Source organism: Dipodomys merriami, unplaced genomic scaffold (genome assembly GCF_024711535.1).
Source record: "Dipodomys merriami isolate MVZ:Mamm:240054 unplaced genomic scaffold, mDipMer1.0.p SCAF_89, whole genome shotgun sequence".
In the NCBI taxonomy this organism is placed as follows: Eukaryota; Metazoa; Chordata; class Mammalia; order Rodentia; family Heteromyidae; genus Dipodomys; species Dipodomys merriami.
The window spans coordinates 3362834-3381444 of NW_027206501.1; the positions used below are offsets into that span (position 1 = coordinate 3362834).

An 18611-nucleotide genomic window follows, 5' to 3' on the forward strand; every position below is an offset into this window, starting at 1 on the left:
AACTGTTTAACAAAATTATCATTATGTTACCATATGAGACTACAAACCACATTGCTGAATGGGTAATACTCCAAACCAAAATTCAGCAAAGTAAGACTTACAAGTCAAACCTGGCCTAGCACCCTGCTTTGTAAATGAAGTTTTATTAGGAAACATCCCCACTCACACCCAAAGTTGCTTTTTGCATTACAACTGCACAGGTAACTGAAAGGAGCCCTAAAATATTTTACTATCTAGCCCTTTACTGAGAAAGCTTTCCACCTCCTCAAAAGTCTTTCTCCTTTCCCTTCTTTACTCAGTAAAGAAGGCATCCCTGTCAGCCATTGATAAGAAAATTCTAATCTGCAGCTGGACACTGGTGAATCATGCTTATAATCCTAGCTACTCTGAAGGTTGAGATCTGAGGATTGTGTTTCAAAGTCAGCCTGGGCAGGAAAGTACATGTAACTCTTATCTTATCTCCAATTAACCAGCTAAAAGTTGGAAGTGGTGTGTTTGTCAAGTGATAGAGTACCAACCATGAATGTAAAAGCTAGGTGAGAATGTGAGACCCTGAGTTCAAGCCCCATTACAGGCAAAGAAATCGAAAGAAAGACAGACAAGAAAGATGGGGGGGGGAAGGAGGGAAGGAAGGAAGGAAGGAAGAAAGGAAGAATGGAAGGAAGGAAGGAAGGAAGGGAGGGAGGAAAGGAGGGAGGAAGGGAGGGAGGGAGGGAAAGAAAGAAAGAGTGAGAGAGAGAGGAAGGAAGGAAGCAAGCAAGCAAGGAGGGAAGCAAGGAAAGAGAGAAGGAAGGAGAGAGAAAGGAAAGAAAGAAGGAAGGCAGAGAGAGAAAGAAGGAAAGAAAGACAAGGAAGAAAGAAGCATATATGTGAACACTGAGAATTTAGGTATCTGTATAGAAAGCACTTTCTACCTTATACCTTATATTAGTACATAATATATTTTATTTACCACAATGAATGATTTTGCTGAACTTTCCCCACCCAGTATGTGTCTACCTACATGGAATCACCAACTTCAGTATTTTAGTCCCCCAAAGAAGAGTATGGATTTGGTGATCTTTATCACTATAACTGCAGCAAAAGAAAACTTACCCTTCCCAGACCCTGGAACTTGTCTTCAATTTTTTGGACAGACTGCAAGTATGTTTTTGGAGAAAGGAAGTACACTTTGTCTAGTGCTTGTCATGGCTTGCCAACGTCTCTGATCTTTGAAATACTTCACTGAGTCCACACACTGACACAGGCTTTCAGTTTACTTTTAATTCTGCTGACTGAAAGCAAGAAGAACCATTGTAGGTCAGTCCCTAGACAATGGTCTGTCTTCTGTGTCCAGAAATGGGTGCTTCTGGTGTAGCAATGCTGATCACTGCTCTCTAGAGACATCTGACTGCTGGGTTTATTTTTTTTTGACATAGTACATCACAGTCTCCTGCCAAGAGTACTTCAACTACTCAAGAAGATTTTGGCCAGCATTGGTGGCTCATGCCTATAATCCTAATCAGGTGGCTGAGATCTGGGGATCTCTATTCAAAGCCAGAGAAGCACATATGACTGTTTCCAATTAACCAGCAAAAACAAATTTACTACTATAAGGAAATAAAGAAATAAAACTGTGGCTCAAGTGGTAGAGCACCAACCTTGAACAGAAAAGCTAAGAGAGATTATGAGACCCAGTGTTCAAGCCCCAGTATTGGCATAAGTGCATGTACACACACACACACACACACACACACACACACACACACACACACACACACACACACACACACACACACACACACACACACGAGCGCGCGTATTGTTTTCTGCTGTTTAGTTACTGTACTACTTTACTTTTTATAAAAAAAATTATTGTTGTAAAGGTAAGTCAGGTGACTAGTACATTTCTTTTTGAACAGTGTCGCCTCTTCACTCATTTTCTCCTGGTTTTTCCCTCCCGATACCTCTTTCCCTGTAAGTTATACAGTTCTTTCTCAATATGGTGTCTAGTGAGTATCACTGCTGCATTTGCTCACCCTTTGTCCTATTATTTCTGTGCTTTGATAGAGAAAAGAGAGTAAGAGACAATCACCAGTAACCTACTTCATAGGGCAGGTAGCCTTACCTGGTTTGCTTACAAACTCTTTGTCTTTGACATCTTTTAAAACCTCTATTGAGGTTTTATGAGATGTCTCAATACTTGTGGATAGTGAAAATCTGCACTCCGGTTTTCCATGAGAAGTCTGAGACAACGTTTCAAGGAAGAACAATATTTGGATCTAATCAGTTGGAAAGTACCACACTCAAATTTTCCTTTTATTAAACGTAATATTTTTAAGTAGCTTCTTGATACAGATAGCCAGTAAACACAAGAAAAAATGTTTGGCATATTTAGCCATCAAGGAAATGCAAATTAAGACTATGCTAATTTTACCTCACCTCAATCAGAATGGTTATCATTCAGAAAACAAATAACAACCAATGCAGGAGGAAAGGAGCTCACTGCCATTGGGGATGTAAATTGGTCTTGCCATTGTGGAAATCAGCATGGCAGTACCTCACAAACAAAGAGAGAAATAGAATCTCTATTTGATCCAAATGATCTAGGCATATCACTTTCATCAAATCAGGTTCCTCTCAAGATACCCGTGTAACCATGGGCATTGGGCTGCCACTTACAGTATCACATTGAAGAGTCAACCTTGATGCCATCACTAGATGAATGGGTTGTCTGGTGTATGTGCGAAATGGATTACTACTGAGCAAGTAAGAATGAAATTATGTCCTTTGCTGCAAAATGGGTGGGACTGGAGACCATCATTTTAAGTGAAAACAAGGGGAAAAAGGACAGTCCCACAAAGACAAGTACTGTATTTTTTTCTCTCATTTGTGAAAGCGAGAAGCAAACAAAATAAGCAGTCATGAAAATAAAAGGAGAGCTAATAGTTAGGTGGAAAAGGCAGTTTGGGGGGATGGAGGGATAAAGAATGATGGACAGGGTAAATATACTCAAAGTAGATTACATGCAAGTAGGGTATGTTACACTCAAACCCCTCACAGTGAAATAATATATATCAATAAAAATTAGTTTTCTGTGAGATAAACCACATGCTTATATTGATGTTTCTTGTTTCTTTCATCTGGGCCCTTTCTCCTCCTGGATGCATAGATTTCCCATTAGCATAACAGCCTACCTTCATCAGCAGAATTCTTAGTAGTCATCTTTATGATGAATTGACATCTCTACCTGGTCAGTTTAACTGAGGTTCCTTCACACATACTTAGCTATAGCAGAGCAGTTGAAATAGCCAGGAACTAGAATAAGGAAGACTGAGAACTGAAGTTCCGCTCACCAAAGCTGTGCTACATGGAGGAGAGATTGACTTCTCAGCCCCAAGTTTGTCATTGCATGCATTCATACTCACTCAATGGAATCATTCATAAGACTACACCATATGATAACCCTTATGCTGGGTTCTGTTTCATATTTTACATTATCTATCTATCTGTTTGTCTATCTGTCTGGTGCTGATACTAAGTGCTTGAACTCATGGCCTAAATGCTGCTGTCACTTAGCTTTTTTTTTTTTTCAAGGCTGGCACTGTACCACTTGAGGTACACTTCTACTTGCAGCTTTTTGCTGATTAATTGGAGATAAAAGTCTCACAGACTTTCCTGCCCTGGCTGGCTTTGAACCATGATCCTCAGATCTCAGCCTCTTGGGTAGCTAGAATTACAGGCTTGAGCCACTGGTACCTAGTTCATATTTAAATTTTTAAATGTCTTTCTTTATAAGTAGAGATTTGGGATGACAGGTCCATTTAATTCCTTGTCATTATTTTGATCTATGTTAATAAAACATAAATATTAGATAAGAATGATCATTATTATTTCACTTTGGTATTATTTAATACATTGGAAAACAGATTACCAGTTTGATTTTCTCTCATTTGATCCTTGAAATAACTGTAGAGAATGAAGCGAGGAAGGGTGGGTGAATGTCATCATAATATTCAACTCATATATATGAAAATTGAACCAGGTAACTTGAGGGGATGGAGGAGTTTGGGAGAGATGAGAGGAAGAAAACATTGATCAAGATGTATTTTACTCAAAGACTGACATGTTCAAATCTTTTGTACAACTATTTAAAGATATTTTTGTTTCTTTGAGGATTTGTTTTTCAGGGAGTGTAATTTTTTCAGCTTTTAAAGTAGATAAGAGGCCCTTGTCTGATGTATTGCTAGTAAAGATCTTCTCCCAATATGTAGATTTTCTCTTTATCTTGTTAGTTATGTCCTTTTCCATGCAGAAACTCTGCAGTTTAATGCAGTCCCATTTATCCAGCCTTTTTTTGTTGTTGTTATTATGTTTCTGGATCTTTATTTAGGAAGTTCGACCTGTGCCGAGGAGCCCTAGTGTTTCCTCTATTCCTTTCTGTAATATTTTCAGGGTATCTGATCTTACATTGAGGTCTTTGATCCATTTGGAATTGATTCTGGTGCAGGGTAATATATAAGGATCTAACTTCAGTTTTCTACACATGTCAGCACTATTTGTTGATGAGACTTGTCTTTCTTCTCTAAAAAACAGCCCCATTAATAAGTGTGCTAAAGACTAAAAGGGAGACTTCTCTGAAGAAGAAATAAAAGTGGCCAATAGATACATTAAGAAATATTGAACATCTTTGGCCAAAAAAAATGCAAATCAAAACAACATTGATATTCCACCTCACCCCAGTTAGAATGGCCATTATCAAGAAAACTAATAATAACAGATGCTAACAGAATTATGGCCAAAAGGAACCACTATTACACTGTTGGTGGGAATATGAACTTGTTCAACCACTCTGTAAAGCAGTATGGCAGTTCATTAAAAGATTAAATATAGAGCTCCCCTATTACCCAGCAACCCCACTCCTGGCCATTTACCCAAATGATCACAAACAAGGCCACACAGACATATTCATTGCAACATTATTTACCATAGCTAAGACTTGGAATCAACCCAGATACCCCCAACAGATAAATGGATCAGGAAAATGTGGTAAATATAAACAATGGAATTCTCTGCTTCCATCAGAAAGAATGACATTGCCCCATTCATAAGGAAATGGAAAGATTTGGGAAAAAATTATATTAAATGAAGTAAGCCAGACCCAAAGAAACATAAGCTGCATGGTTTCCCTCATTTGTAATAATTAGAATATGCCTAGGATATTCTTAGTAAAAGATCACAATAGCTCAATAGCTATGTGCTTATGACCATATAAAATGATGCTTATTGAAATGAACTCTGAAACAAGAGGGTTTGTTTGGTGTAATGTTTGCAGTTATTTCTTTTTTCTTTCTTTCTTTTTTCCTTTGGTTTATTCCCTGTTTTCACTGTTTTTTAAATTTCTGTAGCCTTTGTCTTGTATGTAAGTTTATCTAATTTAGGGAAGGGAAGAGGCATCACAGAAATGGTGAGACAAAGCATGAACCAATGCAACAGTGATACTCACTATAGTGACACTGTGTTGGAAATGAACTTTACAACTTCGGGGAGCTGGAAGTGGGGAGTATGGGAGAAAATGAAGGAGTGTAACACTGTTCAAAGAGAAATGTACTCATTACCTTACTTGTGTAACTGTAACCCTTCTGTACATCACCTTTACAATAAATTTTTTCAAAGAATATCTTCAAAGATAAACAAAAAACCTGGCAGCCACAACTGTAATATTATAATTAAAAGATTATAGATATGTTCAGAAGTCTTAACTATTCTGATAATAAAAAAATGACATCGTTCAATATAAAAAATATTTCTAAAAATTACAATTAAAAAACCCTGTAGAAGAGAGGCAATGAGGATGGGAAGAACTAGATAGAGCAGGAATGAAGTAATAAGCTCATGCATACATAACTTACTAAATGTGGCTGCAGGTGGAAGAAGCAACCACAGAATCATGAAGTCTCCATATTATATTAAATTATTGTGTTCTAGCATCACATTTTATAATGAAAAGAAATGAGACAGATCTGCCCAGAGTGTATACCCTGGAGAAACGGAAAAGTTTCAGTGTTTTTCTGCAGATCTTCATCTAGTCTAAGGAGTTTGGATGAGTTAGCAGGATGGAGGAGTCAGGAGTTTTTCAAATAAGGAATGAATATGTGGCTTAAGCCTCAAAGTCTGGAAAAACCATGGAGGCGGAATTACAAATCCGCCTTTGTGGGTTAAGATTAAAGTTTGTTTGAATGATTGATGATTTGTGCTGGTACTGAAACTTGAAGTCAGTCATTGTTTCTTAACTTTTCCACTCAAGGCTGGTGCTTTACCACTTGAGCCCCACCTTTGCTTCTGACTTGTTGTTAGTGAATTACAGTAGTTAATTAGAGTCTCATGCACTTTCTCACCCTGGCTGTCTTTAAACTAAGATCTTCCTGTCTCAGCCTCCTGAATAGCTAGTATTACAGGCATTGAGCCACCAGTACTCACCTGGATTTAAGTTTTACAATTCAACACAATCTTATCTTTTCAGGGAAACCTTCCTTAATTATTCTACCTAAATATTGTGTTCCCTTCTGCCCCCTGTCTTCCCCCTGTTTACTATCTCTCACTAAGCCAGTACCCATTTTATTCTTTTTTTTTTTTTTTTACCTCTCCTGCCTCACTTGAATAGAAGAAATGTTGTGGGTGTTTTTCTTTGCTAGGCCCTCAGCACCTAGAACATTACCTGGTGCATCACATCCCCAAGATTATGCATGGTACATTACTAAATGAATTGATTAGTACCTGGACCAGGCAAGTTTCCTGCTCTCCTGCCTCTTACCTGTTAGCAGAGCAGACCAAAACAAACCAATAAACATGTGCTTCCAGAGGGCATCTGTCTACTAGGGGAAAATAGAAGCAGGGCAACCAGAATGTGGAGCATGAGGTAAAAATACACTGCTGCAAACATTGAATGTGTAACAACAGAGAAGACTGTTTTCTTTCAAAGTTATTTCTCTCTGAATGATATACTCTGGTTTTCTCGTCCTTGGTTATTCTTGTGAAAGGAAAAAATAAAGAGTCAGGCATTAGTGGCTTATACCTGTTATCCTAACTACTTAGATCATGGCTCAAAGCCAGCCTGGGCAAGGGACTCCATGAAACACTCACGTCTAATTAGCTAGCAAAAAGCTGGAAGTGAAGATGTGATTCAAGTGATAGAGTGCCACCTTTGAACAGAAAAGCTAAAGGATAGCACCAGGCCCAGTACCAGCATACACACAAAAAAAGAAAGACCTGAGACCTTGCTGGACACAGGAGATAGGGTAGCAGCTGAGGAGCTGCTCCCAACTTCTGTTCTGACGCCTCAGGGACATTGAGTTCCTTTCAACAGCAGACTGAACTGGAGATAATAAGCATACCGACAAGGGGACAGAGTTAGAAGTTAGGCAAATAATTTTAACTTGACAATAAAGGCAAGGGGTTTGGAAAGAGACCTAAAGGATTGCAGAAAGTCATCAGTTTTACTCACTCAGAAATTGTCCAACGAATTCAGATTCTTTACTCTGCTTTTGTTCTGAATCAGTTTGATTTGGGATTCATTGTCTGTCTGTCTGTCTGTCTGTCTGTCTGTCTGTAACAGTCTCCCTGTATAGGCCTCACTAAACTCCTCTGGAGATCACCATGTGACCTTTCTGCCTCACTTCTCAAATACTGAGGCTACAGATTAATAACACAGTGTACAACTGTGGATTTTAAGTTGACATAAAATTGGATTAAAAATATATAACCCCTATCAAAAATTAATTAATTTCAATTAATTTATTGGTGTCAGTATTGGTGCTTGAACTTAGGTCCTTACCATCTCACATGGCTTTTTGCTCAAGGCTGGCACTCTACTACTTAAGCCACACCTCCACTTCTGGGATTTTGATGGTTATCTGGAAAGAAGAATTGCATGGACTTTCCTGGCAAGAATGGCTTTGAACCAAGATCCTCAAATCTCAGCCATCTGAATAGCTCAGATTTACAAATGTGAGCCCCTAAATTAAAGCCAGATGCTTTAAGAACACCGTCTTAGAAACACACAGTTGATTGGACTGAATTTATATGGGCTATCACCAGATAAAACACAATATAAACACATACTCTCAAAGAAAAGTCTTTTTTCTTAAAAACCAAACCAAAAATGGAAGAAATAGGCTTGTTGAGGGTGTCAATATCATAATCATAGAGGGAAATCAGATCTGTTCAAATCCTAAAGTAGTCCTTCTTTTCCGTCAAAAAGTATAGTTTCCAAACTACCTAAACTGTGGTGAAAAGAATATGAAAATTCAAGATTGACAAACTCTTGGTTGACTTCTTATTCCTCCACATGTATTTATTATAGGCATTGAATACATAGGTATTAAATAGAAAACTTGTATTAATGAAATTAAATGCACCATGAAAAGTAAAGTTAATAGGTACCAAATAATTGGAGAGAAGAAAATATTCTAATAGTCGAAAGGAATGAAGTAATATGGCTTGGATTATATATATTCATAAGCTCAATAAGAATTCCTAGAAATCCTTCAGAAAGAATAGTAGGCAAGTGATTTATAGTCTATATAAAGGAACAACTGTGATCTCTAGAAAGCTTGCCAAGAAAATGAAATATTAAATTATGCTTATTTCTTGCTTGGATAGTTCTACCATTTTGCTATAACAGAGCAATAGAGCAGATAAAATGTCTTGATTTCAGCAAAGCACTGAAAAGCTTTTTTATAATCTCCTTGAGGAATAGAAAGAGAAATTGAAGCAGGATGGCAGTACTCTTGGTAGGAAGAAACCATGAAGTTTTTAAGACCACTAGGAACAAATGAATTGTGATTAACATAATCATATACAAAAGTGACAAATACAAAGAGTTTTCAGAACTCTACGTGACCAAAATCTATTCAGCTTAAGATAAGTTTGGGCCAACAGAACCATCTATTCTTTTAACAAAAGGAATGCAACTTAACCTGAGTTAATATTCTCATTTGAAAAGAGGGGCAATAGGGAAAAGCACAACTTTTTTATTTTTGTGCTTAATTGTTCGTCCCAGTTTATCCTCTATGCGCTGTATCATGCGGAAAAGATATTAAAATATATAGTATTGCCAGGCACTGGTGGCTCATGCCTGTAATCTTAACTACTCAGAAGGTTGAGATCTGAGGATTACAGTGGGAAGCAATACATATATTATTAATATATATATGTTACAATTAAAATAATAGTCTTTTTCCTTACTAAAACAAAAAGACTTGTTAGAGCACAGATGAGGCCTGAATTCCCAAAGCAATCAATCTAAATATTCAGAACTAAGCCATACAGGGAAGATAAAATATGGATAGAAGAGTACAAAGAATTCAGGAATGAAGTTCATCTGCAGACATATGTAACCCATATTGATCCATTATCGACATGGATTAATAATTCACCTCTGAGTTTCTTAGCAGCCACAGTAAGGAGACAAATACATTAAAAGGTCATTGCTACACATTAAAAGTTATGTTTTTGTTTTTGTTTTTTTTTTCCCAGAAGCAACATAGATCTTTCTTGCTATAAAATAGAGACAAAATTTTTCTATGGGGTGCCTCATTGAACAAATACAACCTGAAATACTAAAACAATCTTAAACTAGAGTAAGTTTGTTGGATGTTTTTACTGTTTCTAAAGGAAAGAACAAAATCAATCACAGTTTAGTAAAAGTCATTACTTTGGAGACCAAGTTGGGACAGGTTGATGTTGCTCAGGTTTGCTGCAGGCCCTGTTTCATGTCTGTTGGGTTTTTTGTTTTGTTTGTTTATTTTGAAGTAACTATGTATCCTTGAGATAGTCCTTTTGGGAACCAAACATTTGCTAATACCTGGGCAGTGGAAACTTTGAACTCAGATTCCTTGGCAAGAATGAATAGTGTAGGCATTTTTTGTTGATGATGAAGTACCAGAACTTTTGCTTTCATTGAAGGATTATAATGGTTGTGAATCCCACTTTAAGGGATGTAATGATGTAGGGGACAGTGCAAACAGAGTGATAGATGTAGACATTGTTGCATATGCAAAGTAGAACACAAAGTGGACTTGAAGATGGATGAAGTCATTGGCAAAACACATCCTCTGATTTCTGAAGAGCATTCTTAGCTTCTTCATATTTAACCCATGTTAAATATTTAATCACATATGTCCAGACATATGTGGAAGGCTTTGGATAAGGAGAGTGAAGTAGGGTTGAATTGTCTGTAATGAGTTTGTTGGTTTGAACTGGTAGGAGGGTTCTGGACACTGCAGGGTTCAAAGAAGAGCTCTAAAAATATCTGTCAATGAATATTTCAGAGAGATTTTCAGAAACCACCCTAGCCTATTGGATTCTCTGATCCTGAGGTAAAATCAGGCAGAAGATGCCCTGTGCCTGCATCCATGCAAAGACCAGCGGCTGGTGTAAGGGGTCAGAATTATTGATCTGTTCTTTTACCTGGTTCTAGTCCATTGAAGAGAACCGCGTTCCTCTACAGGAACTCACTAAGCCAGCAGAAGTGGCTATTTCCTACATCCCTACATCCTCTGACTCTTATGTGTGTGAATAGTAGGGCCTGAACTCAGGGCTAAGACTTTGTCCCTTTTCTTTTCTGCTCTGCCACTTGAGCGATATAGCTCCATTTCTGGGTTTTTTGGTAGTTAATTAGAGTTAAGTGTCTCATCGGCTTTCCTTACTGAGCTGGCTTCAAACCTGGATCTCCAGATCTCAGCTTTCTCAGTAGCTAGGATAAGAGCCACGGGGCCTGGCACAAAAAATAGTGTTAAATGTACAAATGCATGGATTGCAAAAGAAAACTCTATTGCAATTCAGTTATTGAACTATTACACATCTTTCTGACATGATAAGTTGTATCTTTCTTTATGAATGCATTAAAAGCAGCCCATAGCATATACCCTTGTTCTTGTCATAATAATGACAAAATTCCTGAAATAATGATGAGCAAAGTCACTCTTCAAGATGAAGCAGTTATGATTTTATCTGCCCTGTAAAATGTAATATAAAAATATCTGTAATTTCTCTGAGTGACAAAGTCACAGAACTGCTAATATTGCCAAGCTTTGTTGCCATGGTTAGCAAAAAAATAAGACATAAAAAAAAATTCTATGTACAGATCTATAGTAATTCCATGAACCCTACATTAAGACAAGCTGAATGCCCTGACTAGCCAATCCTCCCACTTATACTCAATGGCTGAGGAGAGAAGCAGGGGAGCAATGGTCCCTCATCAGTGTGCAGACCCATGCACGGAGCTGCAGAAGCCATGGTGTGTTTGTTGCTGGTGACTCATACCTGTAAGCCTACTCAGAAGGCTGAGATTGAAGGATTAACACTAAAGCTAGCCCTGGCGGGAAAGTCCATGAGACTCTTATTTTCAACTAACCACCAAAAAGCTAAGTGGAGCTGTGGTTCAAGTAGTAGAGTGCCAGTCTTGAGCAAGAAAAAACCCATAAAAGACAGTTCCTAGTCTCTGAATTCAAGACGCAGTACTGGAACAGATTTTGTCTTTTGCTGAGCCAAGAATATTGCATCTTTGCACCGTCACTCAACAGTTCTGTGTATTATACAATGTTTGAATCTCTCTCGCATGAAGATTAGGACAAGTTACAAAATAGTCTTAATTGTCAGTTTTAATATCTGTACAACTGAAATGATAGGAGGATGGTGGGGGAGAATTTATAAAAGTAGTCATTAAAGGTCTCCTTTGTTTCTGCGCCATACTTTGTCAGTTTCTGGCTATGGTACCTTGAATATCTTTATCTTAGAAAGGCTTATCAAATTTTTCAAGGCCAGGAAAAGGCAAGGATTAACTCTACAGCCATATGAAGGTTATTTATTTATTTTTTGTCGGTCATTGGGCTTGAACTCTGGGCCTGGGTGCTATCCCTCAGCTCTTCAGCTCAAGGCCAGCGCTCTACCGCTTAAGCCACAGTGCCACTTCGGATTTTCTAGTGGTTTATTGGAGATAAGAGTCTCAAGGACTTTCCTGCCCAGGCTGGCTTTGAACTGAGTAGCTAGGATTACAGGCGTGAGCCACTGGCACCCGGCATGAATGTTATTTTAAGGGGTTTTTATATAGGAATTTCCTAGAGAGAAGCAAAGGTGAAAAGAATGGTCTAGAGTAAGTAACAAGGGTGTTGGTTGGTTATCTTGCATTTGCAGATTAGTGACTTCAACTTTGAAAAAGAGCCTTATTTTTTATTAGATTTTCTTTTGGAACACAGATCTGTCCCTAATTTGAGAAGTTCCACTGTTCTGGAAATATATATGTCTAGAAGTAGAAGAATGCTTGTTCCTGATTCAGATCCCTGTCATTAGTTTATGAGTAGACAAAGCTCAAAGGTGATTTCTCTAGCAATTGGGTGGTAAGGAAATGGACAATGTGTGGGTAGCAGAGGAAGTTCTTCTTCCTTTACTGTCCTCTTATTAATATAAAGGAATTCAGCTTAGAATCCATGAGCAATATCCGACAACGAGCCCTGAGTATACTAGTAACCACTTAGAATACATGATAGCTTCCCAGAGAGGCCAGACAGTAAGTGGCTTCTGCTTCTTAAATAGGAAAGTGGCTGTGTCATGTGCTCCCACAGAGGAAACAAGAGACACATTCTCCATTCTCAGCCTTTCTCCTAGGATTTCTACTTGGAGAAGGTGCTGTATGGGAAATAAACAGATTCTTCAATGTGAACATTTAAATGAAACACAGCGCACGAACACAAACCTACCCATGTAACTGATCCTTCATCAAAGCATCCCCACAATGGAGTCCTGTATGTTTGACTCTTAAAATATCTAATTGGAGTCCTGTATGTTTGATTCTTAAAATATCTAATAATGATGTAACCAGTGTCTATTCAAAAGGGTTTGTTGTTTTAGTCATTCTGTAGTGATAATGCAAGATCCTTATCAAATTTCTCTTTCTTTGTTGTTTTACAGTTTCCTCCTTGTCTTTGGTTGCTTGATTTTGTCAGTGTTTTCGACCATCCCTGAGCACACGAAACTGGCATCAAGTTGCCTCTTAATTCTGGTAAGTGAAACATATGGATCAGAATTGCATGAAGTATGTATAATAGAAGTAGTTGTGACCTTTGATCCATGCATTTAATCCCACAAAAAGTTCTATTTATTACTATGAAATGTGTAATAATATGTGAAATGAAAGTTTCAAATAGAAACATTTTCCTACCAGCTTATATTATAATAAATTCTCAGAAATACCTAGAAATGTTTAGGATTGGTATTATTTGGCAATGTCTTGTGATGGTTATATCATAAACCGAAGACTACATGAAGCAATTTTAATTATGTTTACCTATGCTAATGAATTAGAGTGAAAGTCAGTATCCATGAGCTCTGTCTTTATTACAAGACTACAGGGCAAAGAGTATTTTACAATAGCCACAGTTTAGCAATAGCTAAGTATAATTAGCTAAAAATTAGATAATCTTGGCACCTCATAAGGAAATTGAAGGCTCCTTCATGTTTTTTCAACTTGCATACTGAATTGTGAGCTCTGCTGCTAATGCAGCTATCTAGTGGGAAATTTCACAGCTCGCTCTGTTTCCATTATGCTGACAATGCTCCGCTGCACAGAATTTACTCAATTCACTTTCAGATGTAGAAAGATCCCAAGATATTTTAGTCCAAATTATTCTGAACCTTCTAAACTCTTATAGTTTCTATTACAATGAAATTATAGCACTGTATACTCAAATCACATCTGACTGAAGGGTTAGTTCATTTATTTCCATTTCAACCCTGCTACCTTAGTCCAAACTGATCAGACTTGACAGGAACTGGAATAACTCACTTTTCTAATGCCTAGTGGAGCTCAGTTATCATTGCTTTAGTTTGTAATCCTAACTTACTCAGGAGGCTGAGATCTGAGGATCACAGTTCAAAACCAGCCAGGAAAGTTCATGAGACTTGTATCTCCAATTAACCACAAAAAAATGTAAATGGACCCAGGTTCTGTTGGCTTACACCTGTAATCCTAGCTACTCAATGATGCTGAGATCTAAGGATCACAGCTGGAAGCCAGCAGGGCCCAAATGTCCTTAAGAATTCTATCTCCAATTAATCACCAAAAAAACCAAAAGTAGTTTAGTGGCTTAAGTGGTAGAGTGCTAGCCTTGAGCACAAAGGAGTCCAGGGACAACTCCCAAGCCTAGAGTTCAAGCCCCAGGGCCTGTGATTTTAAAAAACAAAAACAAAAAAAGAGAACAAATAAAAATGAAACTAAGGCTTCAAGTGGTAGAGAACTAGCCTTGAGCAAAAACAAACCCAAACAAACAAACAAAACAAAACAAAACAAAAAACTAGGGGACCAAAGCCTAGCTAGACCCTGAGTTGAAGTACTGGCATAAAAAATAATAAATATATCAACTTTAATGGAATAGACAGGAAGGAGGGGATGTAGTTTAAAATAGTTTATGCTCATAAATCGCCAGATTGGTTATATACAGAAGGAAGTATTTAATATGAAAATGATGTTATCAGCATTAATATGTAAAACAGGAATGTTTCCACTCAGATAATCCAGAAGGGCAGATGCTGGTCCGACCTGTGCTTTCATACAGTCAGTTTGTATTTGAGTTGGCAAGACTTCATCAAGCTTTATGATCAATAATAGGGAAAAATTATTTCTGAATTAGGAAAAATTACCTGTGCCAATTTTTCTCCATACAAATTGTACAAGCAATATATTGCTAACATCATGTTTATGGTTTCAAAACCTAATATAGATAATCAACAGACCAAAGAGCAATTTGAAGGTTGGTTCCATTTACAAGGTTTCAATTCGGGTAGCCAGTAGGCTTTTAACCTGCTTACGCCTTTGATTACTACAAATGATCTCAGCCAGATCTAAGGCATAGTGGTCTTTAGGTCCTTTTACAACCAAGAACTTTACCTTAAAAATATAAATCAGACTTTCAGAAGTAGAAACATGAATAACAGGATTTATCTCATGACCAGAGTTATATATTAGGAATAAATCCATCATTAGGAATCCCATAAAAACTTTTATTTCAAAACTAAGAATCCAGGGCTGGGAAGGTGGCTCGGTGGTAGAGTGCTTGCCTTGCATGCATGAGGCCCTGGGTTCGATTCCTCAGCACCACATAAGCAGAAAAAGCCAGAAGTGGCACTGTGGCTCAAGTGGAGAGCACTAGCCTTGAGCTGAAGAGCTGAGGGACAGCACCCAGGCCCACGACTGACAAAAAAACAAAACAAAACAAAACTGAGAATCCAGAAGAGTAGGTTACAACCTCAAATTTCTGAAATACAAATTCAGTCACTGCTAATAAGTTCCTAAATAGATCAAAGGAATCTGTGCAATTATAATCTCCAAATTGATCATGATGCTGATAATTTAAACCTGTTCAATAATGAACAACAGTCAGTAACTATAATATAGTTTGGTAGATAAAAATGAAGACAGACAAGCACTGGTGGCTCATGCCTATAACCCTAGCTACTGAGGACTGTGGTTCGAAGCCAGCCAAAGCAGGAAAATTTGTGAGACTCTTATCTCCAATTAACCATTAAAAGCCATAAATAGAACTATGGCCCTAGCCTTGTGTGGAAAAGCTAAGTGACAATGACCAAGCCCCAAGTTCAAGCTCCAGCACTGGCAAAAACAAAAACAAAAAAATAAAATGCACAAGACTAGGGTTTTTCTACATGTTTCCCCAGCTGATCTCAAATTCCTAGGCTCAAGCAATCCCCTGCCTCAGCTTCCTGAGTAGCAGAGAATATCAGCACATGTTACCATTTCCAATGTGAAGTCACTTTTGTATACATTTATGTGCCTTGCTGGAATGCAAATATAACAGTAGAGGAATAAATTTAGTCATATATCTCAATTGTCTTTTTGTAACTTTATCCCTTTAAGGTTTTAAATGAATATTTTAAATGTGGTCAGAGATTTCCTATAATTTTACTTCTATGTAAATAAAAGGTACCCACTTGTCTAACTGGGAGAAAGAGTAGGAGGAGGAAAAAGAGGAAGAGGAAAGGGAGAAAGCTGGTGGAGGAATAACTATCTAATTTCAATAGCTCACATATTTATAACAAACTATACTAATCAAAATGTTACAGCATTGTCATAAAGGCAAAGTTGTACACTAAGTGTAGTAGTGGAAAATAATAGTCCAAAAACAAATCCTTGCATATATTGTTAAGTGATTTGTGTGTGTGTGTGTGTGAGTGTGTGTGTGTGTGTGTGTGTGGAGGGAGGCAGGAAGTGAGGAGGGAAGGTAAGGGGGTAGGGGAAGGAGGATCATGGGGCTTGAACTCTGGGCCTGGGTGCTGTCCCTCAGTTATTCAGCTGAAAGTGAGCACTCTAGCACCTGAGCCACAGGGCCACTTCTGGGTTTCTGAGTGTTTTATTGGAGATAAGAGTCCCACAGACTTTCCTGCCCAGCCTGGCTTTGAATCATGATCCTCAGATCTCAACCTCCTAAGTAGCTAGGATTACAGGCATGAGCCACCAGCGCCTGGCTGTTAAGTGATTTTTGACAGGAATAGCAAAGCCATTCAGTAGGCAAAGGTCTCTTTTTAACCAACGATGCTGGAAACATTCACGTATAGGAGAATGAACTTGAACCCTTACCTAACACCATAGACAAAAATTAAACCAAAACTGGATGAAAAACGCACCTCAAAATCTAAAACTCATAGATGAAAACAGAAGGGTAAAGTTTCATGGCTTTTACTTTTTTGTGTGTGTCTGCCTGTGGGCCAGTACTGGGGGCTTGAACCCAGGGTCTTATGCTCTCGTGTGTTTTTGTGCTGTCCTCTACCACTTGATCCACACCTTTACTTCTGGCTTTTTGCTAGTTGATTGGCAATAAGCAGCTCAAGGTCTTTTGTATCTGGGCTGGCTCAAAACTTAATTCTCAGATGACCTTAATTCTCAGATCTCATTCACCCAAGTAGCTAGATTACAGGCATGATCCCCATACATTCACTTTGACAGTGATATCTTGGTTATAATATTAAAGGAAAAGACTACAAAACATAAAAAAAAGACAAATGGTTCTTCAGGAAAAAAAATTAAATTGTGTCAATAAACAATCATCAACATAGTAAAGAAATGAAAAGACTGAAAAAAATCGTATTAAGTAAGCCAGACCCAAAGAAACATAGATCCCATGGTTTCCCTCATTTGTAATAATTAGTGTATGTCTAGGATAGTCCTAGCAGAGGATCATAATAGGTCAATAGCTATGTGCATATGACCATATAAAATGATGCTAATCAAAATGAACTCTATGATATGAAAACAAAAGGGTTTTCTTTGTTGTTTTTAATGTACTATGTGATTTCTTTTTCCGTATGTGTGTGTGTGTGTGTGTGTGTGTGTGTGTGTGTGTGTGTGTGTGTGTGTATTTTGGTTTATCCTCTGTTGTCACTGTATTTGATTTTGGTACTCTGTGTATTGTATATACATTTTTCTGAATTAGGAAGGGGAACAACAAAATGGTGAGACAGAGAACAAAGGGTGAACCAATGCAACATTGATACTCACCAGACAATATATTGGAAATGAATTGTACAACTTGGGGGACAGCTAGGAGAGAGGCATAATGGGGAAAAAATGAGGGAGGGGGTAATAAATTTGACAAGAAATGTACTCACTACCTTATGTGTATGACTGTAACCCCTCTGTACATCACCTTGACAATAAAATTAAATTTAAAAAGGGAGAAAATATCTGAAAAATCATATATCCACTAAGAGATTAACATTTAGAATATATAGAGAATTCAAAAAACTTGGCAACACCAAAGCCAAATAATAAATTAAGAAGGCTTAATTTAGAAATGACTAAAGAAGTTGAATAGACATTTTGCAAAAGAAGATGTACAAACAATGGATAAGCACATGAGGAGATGTGTAACATGAAAAATCATGAGGAATGTGCAAATTCCCAATGATAATAACTGTCAGAGCACCGCTGACAGCTCTTAGGATGCTGAAACAGTCAGCCTGTGAAAAACAGTCACTGTGAAAAACACCTGAGAAGTAAAAGGGATCAAGGACTTATTTTGGGTCAGAGTTTGCGAGGTTTCAGTCTACAGTCGGCTTCCTCCTTTGCTGTGAGCCCATGGGAGAGAGACTAGTGGTAAGGGTTATGAGGGAGCAAAGTTGCTTGCCTTATGGCAGCCAGGAAGAAGAGAGAAGTAATCATGAAGAAGCCATACCCAACCATTGTGTGCTTCCCTTCACTACCTTCCAGTAGGACCATGGTGTTGTGACATCCCAGACCTCAGACCCCTTCTGCTCTCCAAGACTCATCAACTGACATGAGCCTCGGTGTTGTCTCTAAGTTTTGTTGTTGTTGTTGTTGTTATTTGTCAGTTGTGGGGCTTGAACTCTGGGCCCGGGCACTGTCCTTCAGCTCTTCAGGTCAAGGTGAGCGCTGTACCACTTGAGCCACAGCGCCACTTCCGGTTTTCTGGTGGTTTATTGGAGATAAGATCTCTTGGACTTTCCTGCCCGGGCTGGCTTTGTACTGTGATCCTCAGATCTCAACCTCCTGAGTAGCTAGGATTACAGGCATGAGCCACCGGCGCCTGGCTTCTCTAAGCTTT

The 18611-nt window shown here is 38.1% G+C and overlaps 1 protein-coding gene across 3 annotated transcripts in view; it reads left to right on the forward strand.

Annotated features, from left to right (window-relative positions):
* Kcnq5 (potassium voltage-gated channel subfamily Q member 5) overlaps positions 1–18611 on the forward strand; it is a 549988-nt gene that overhangs the window by 349758 nt on the left and 181619 nt on the right. For all 3 annotated transcript variants that reach the window (XM_070012173.1, XM_070012174.1, XM_070012175.1), the window contains exon 2: positions 12949–13039. In XM_070012173.1, coding sequence (XP_069868274.1) covers positions 12949–13039 — 91 coding nt within the window. The remainder of the gene's footprint in view (positions 1–12948; positions 13040–18611) is intronic.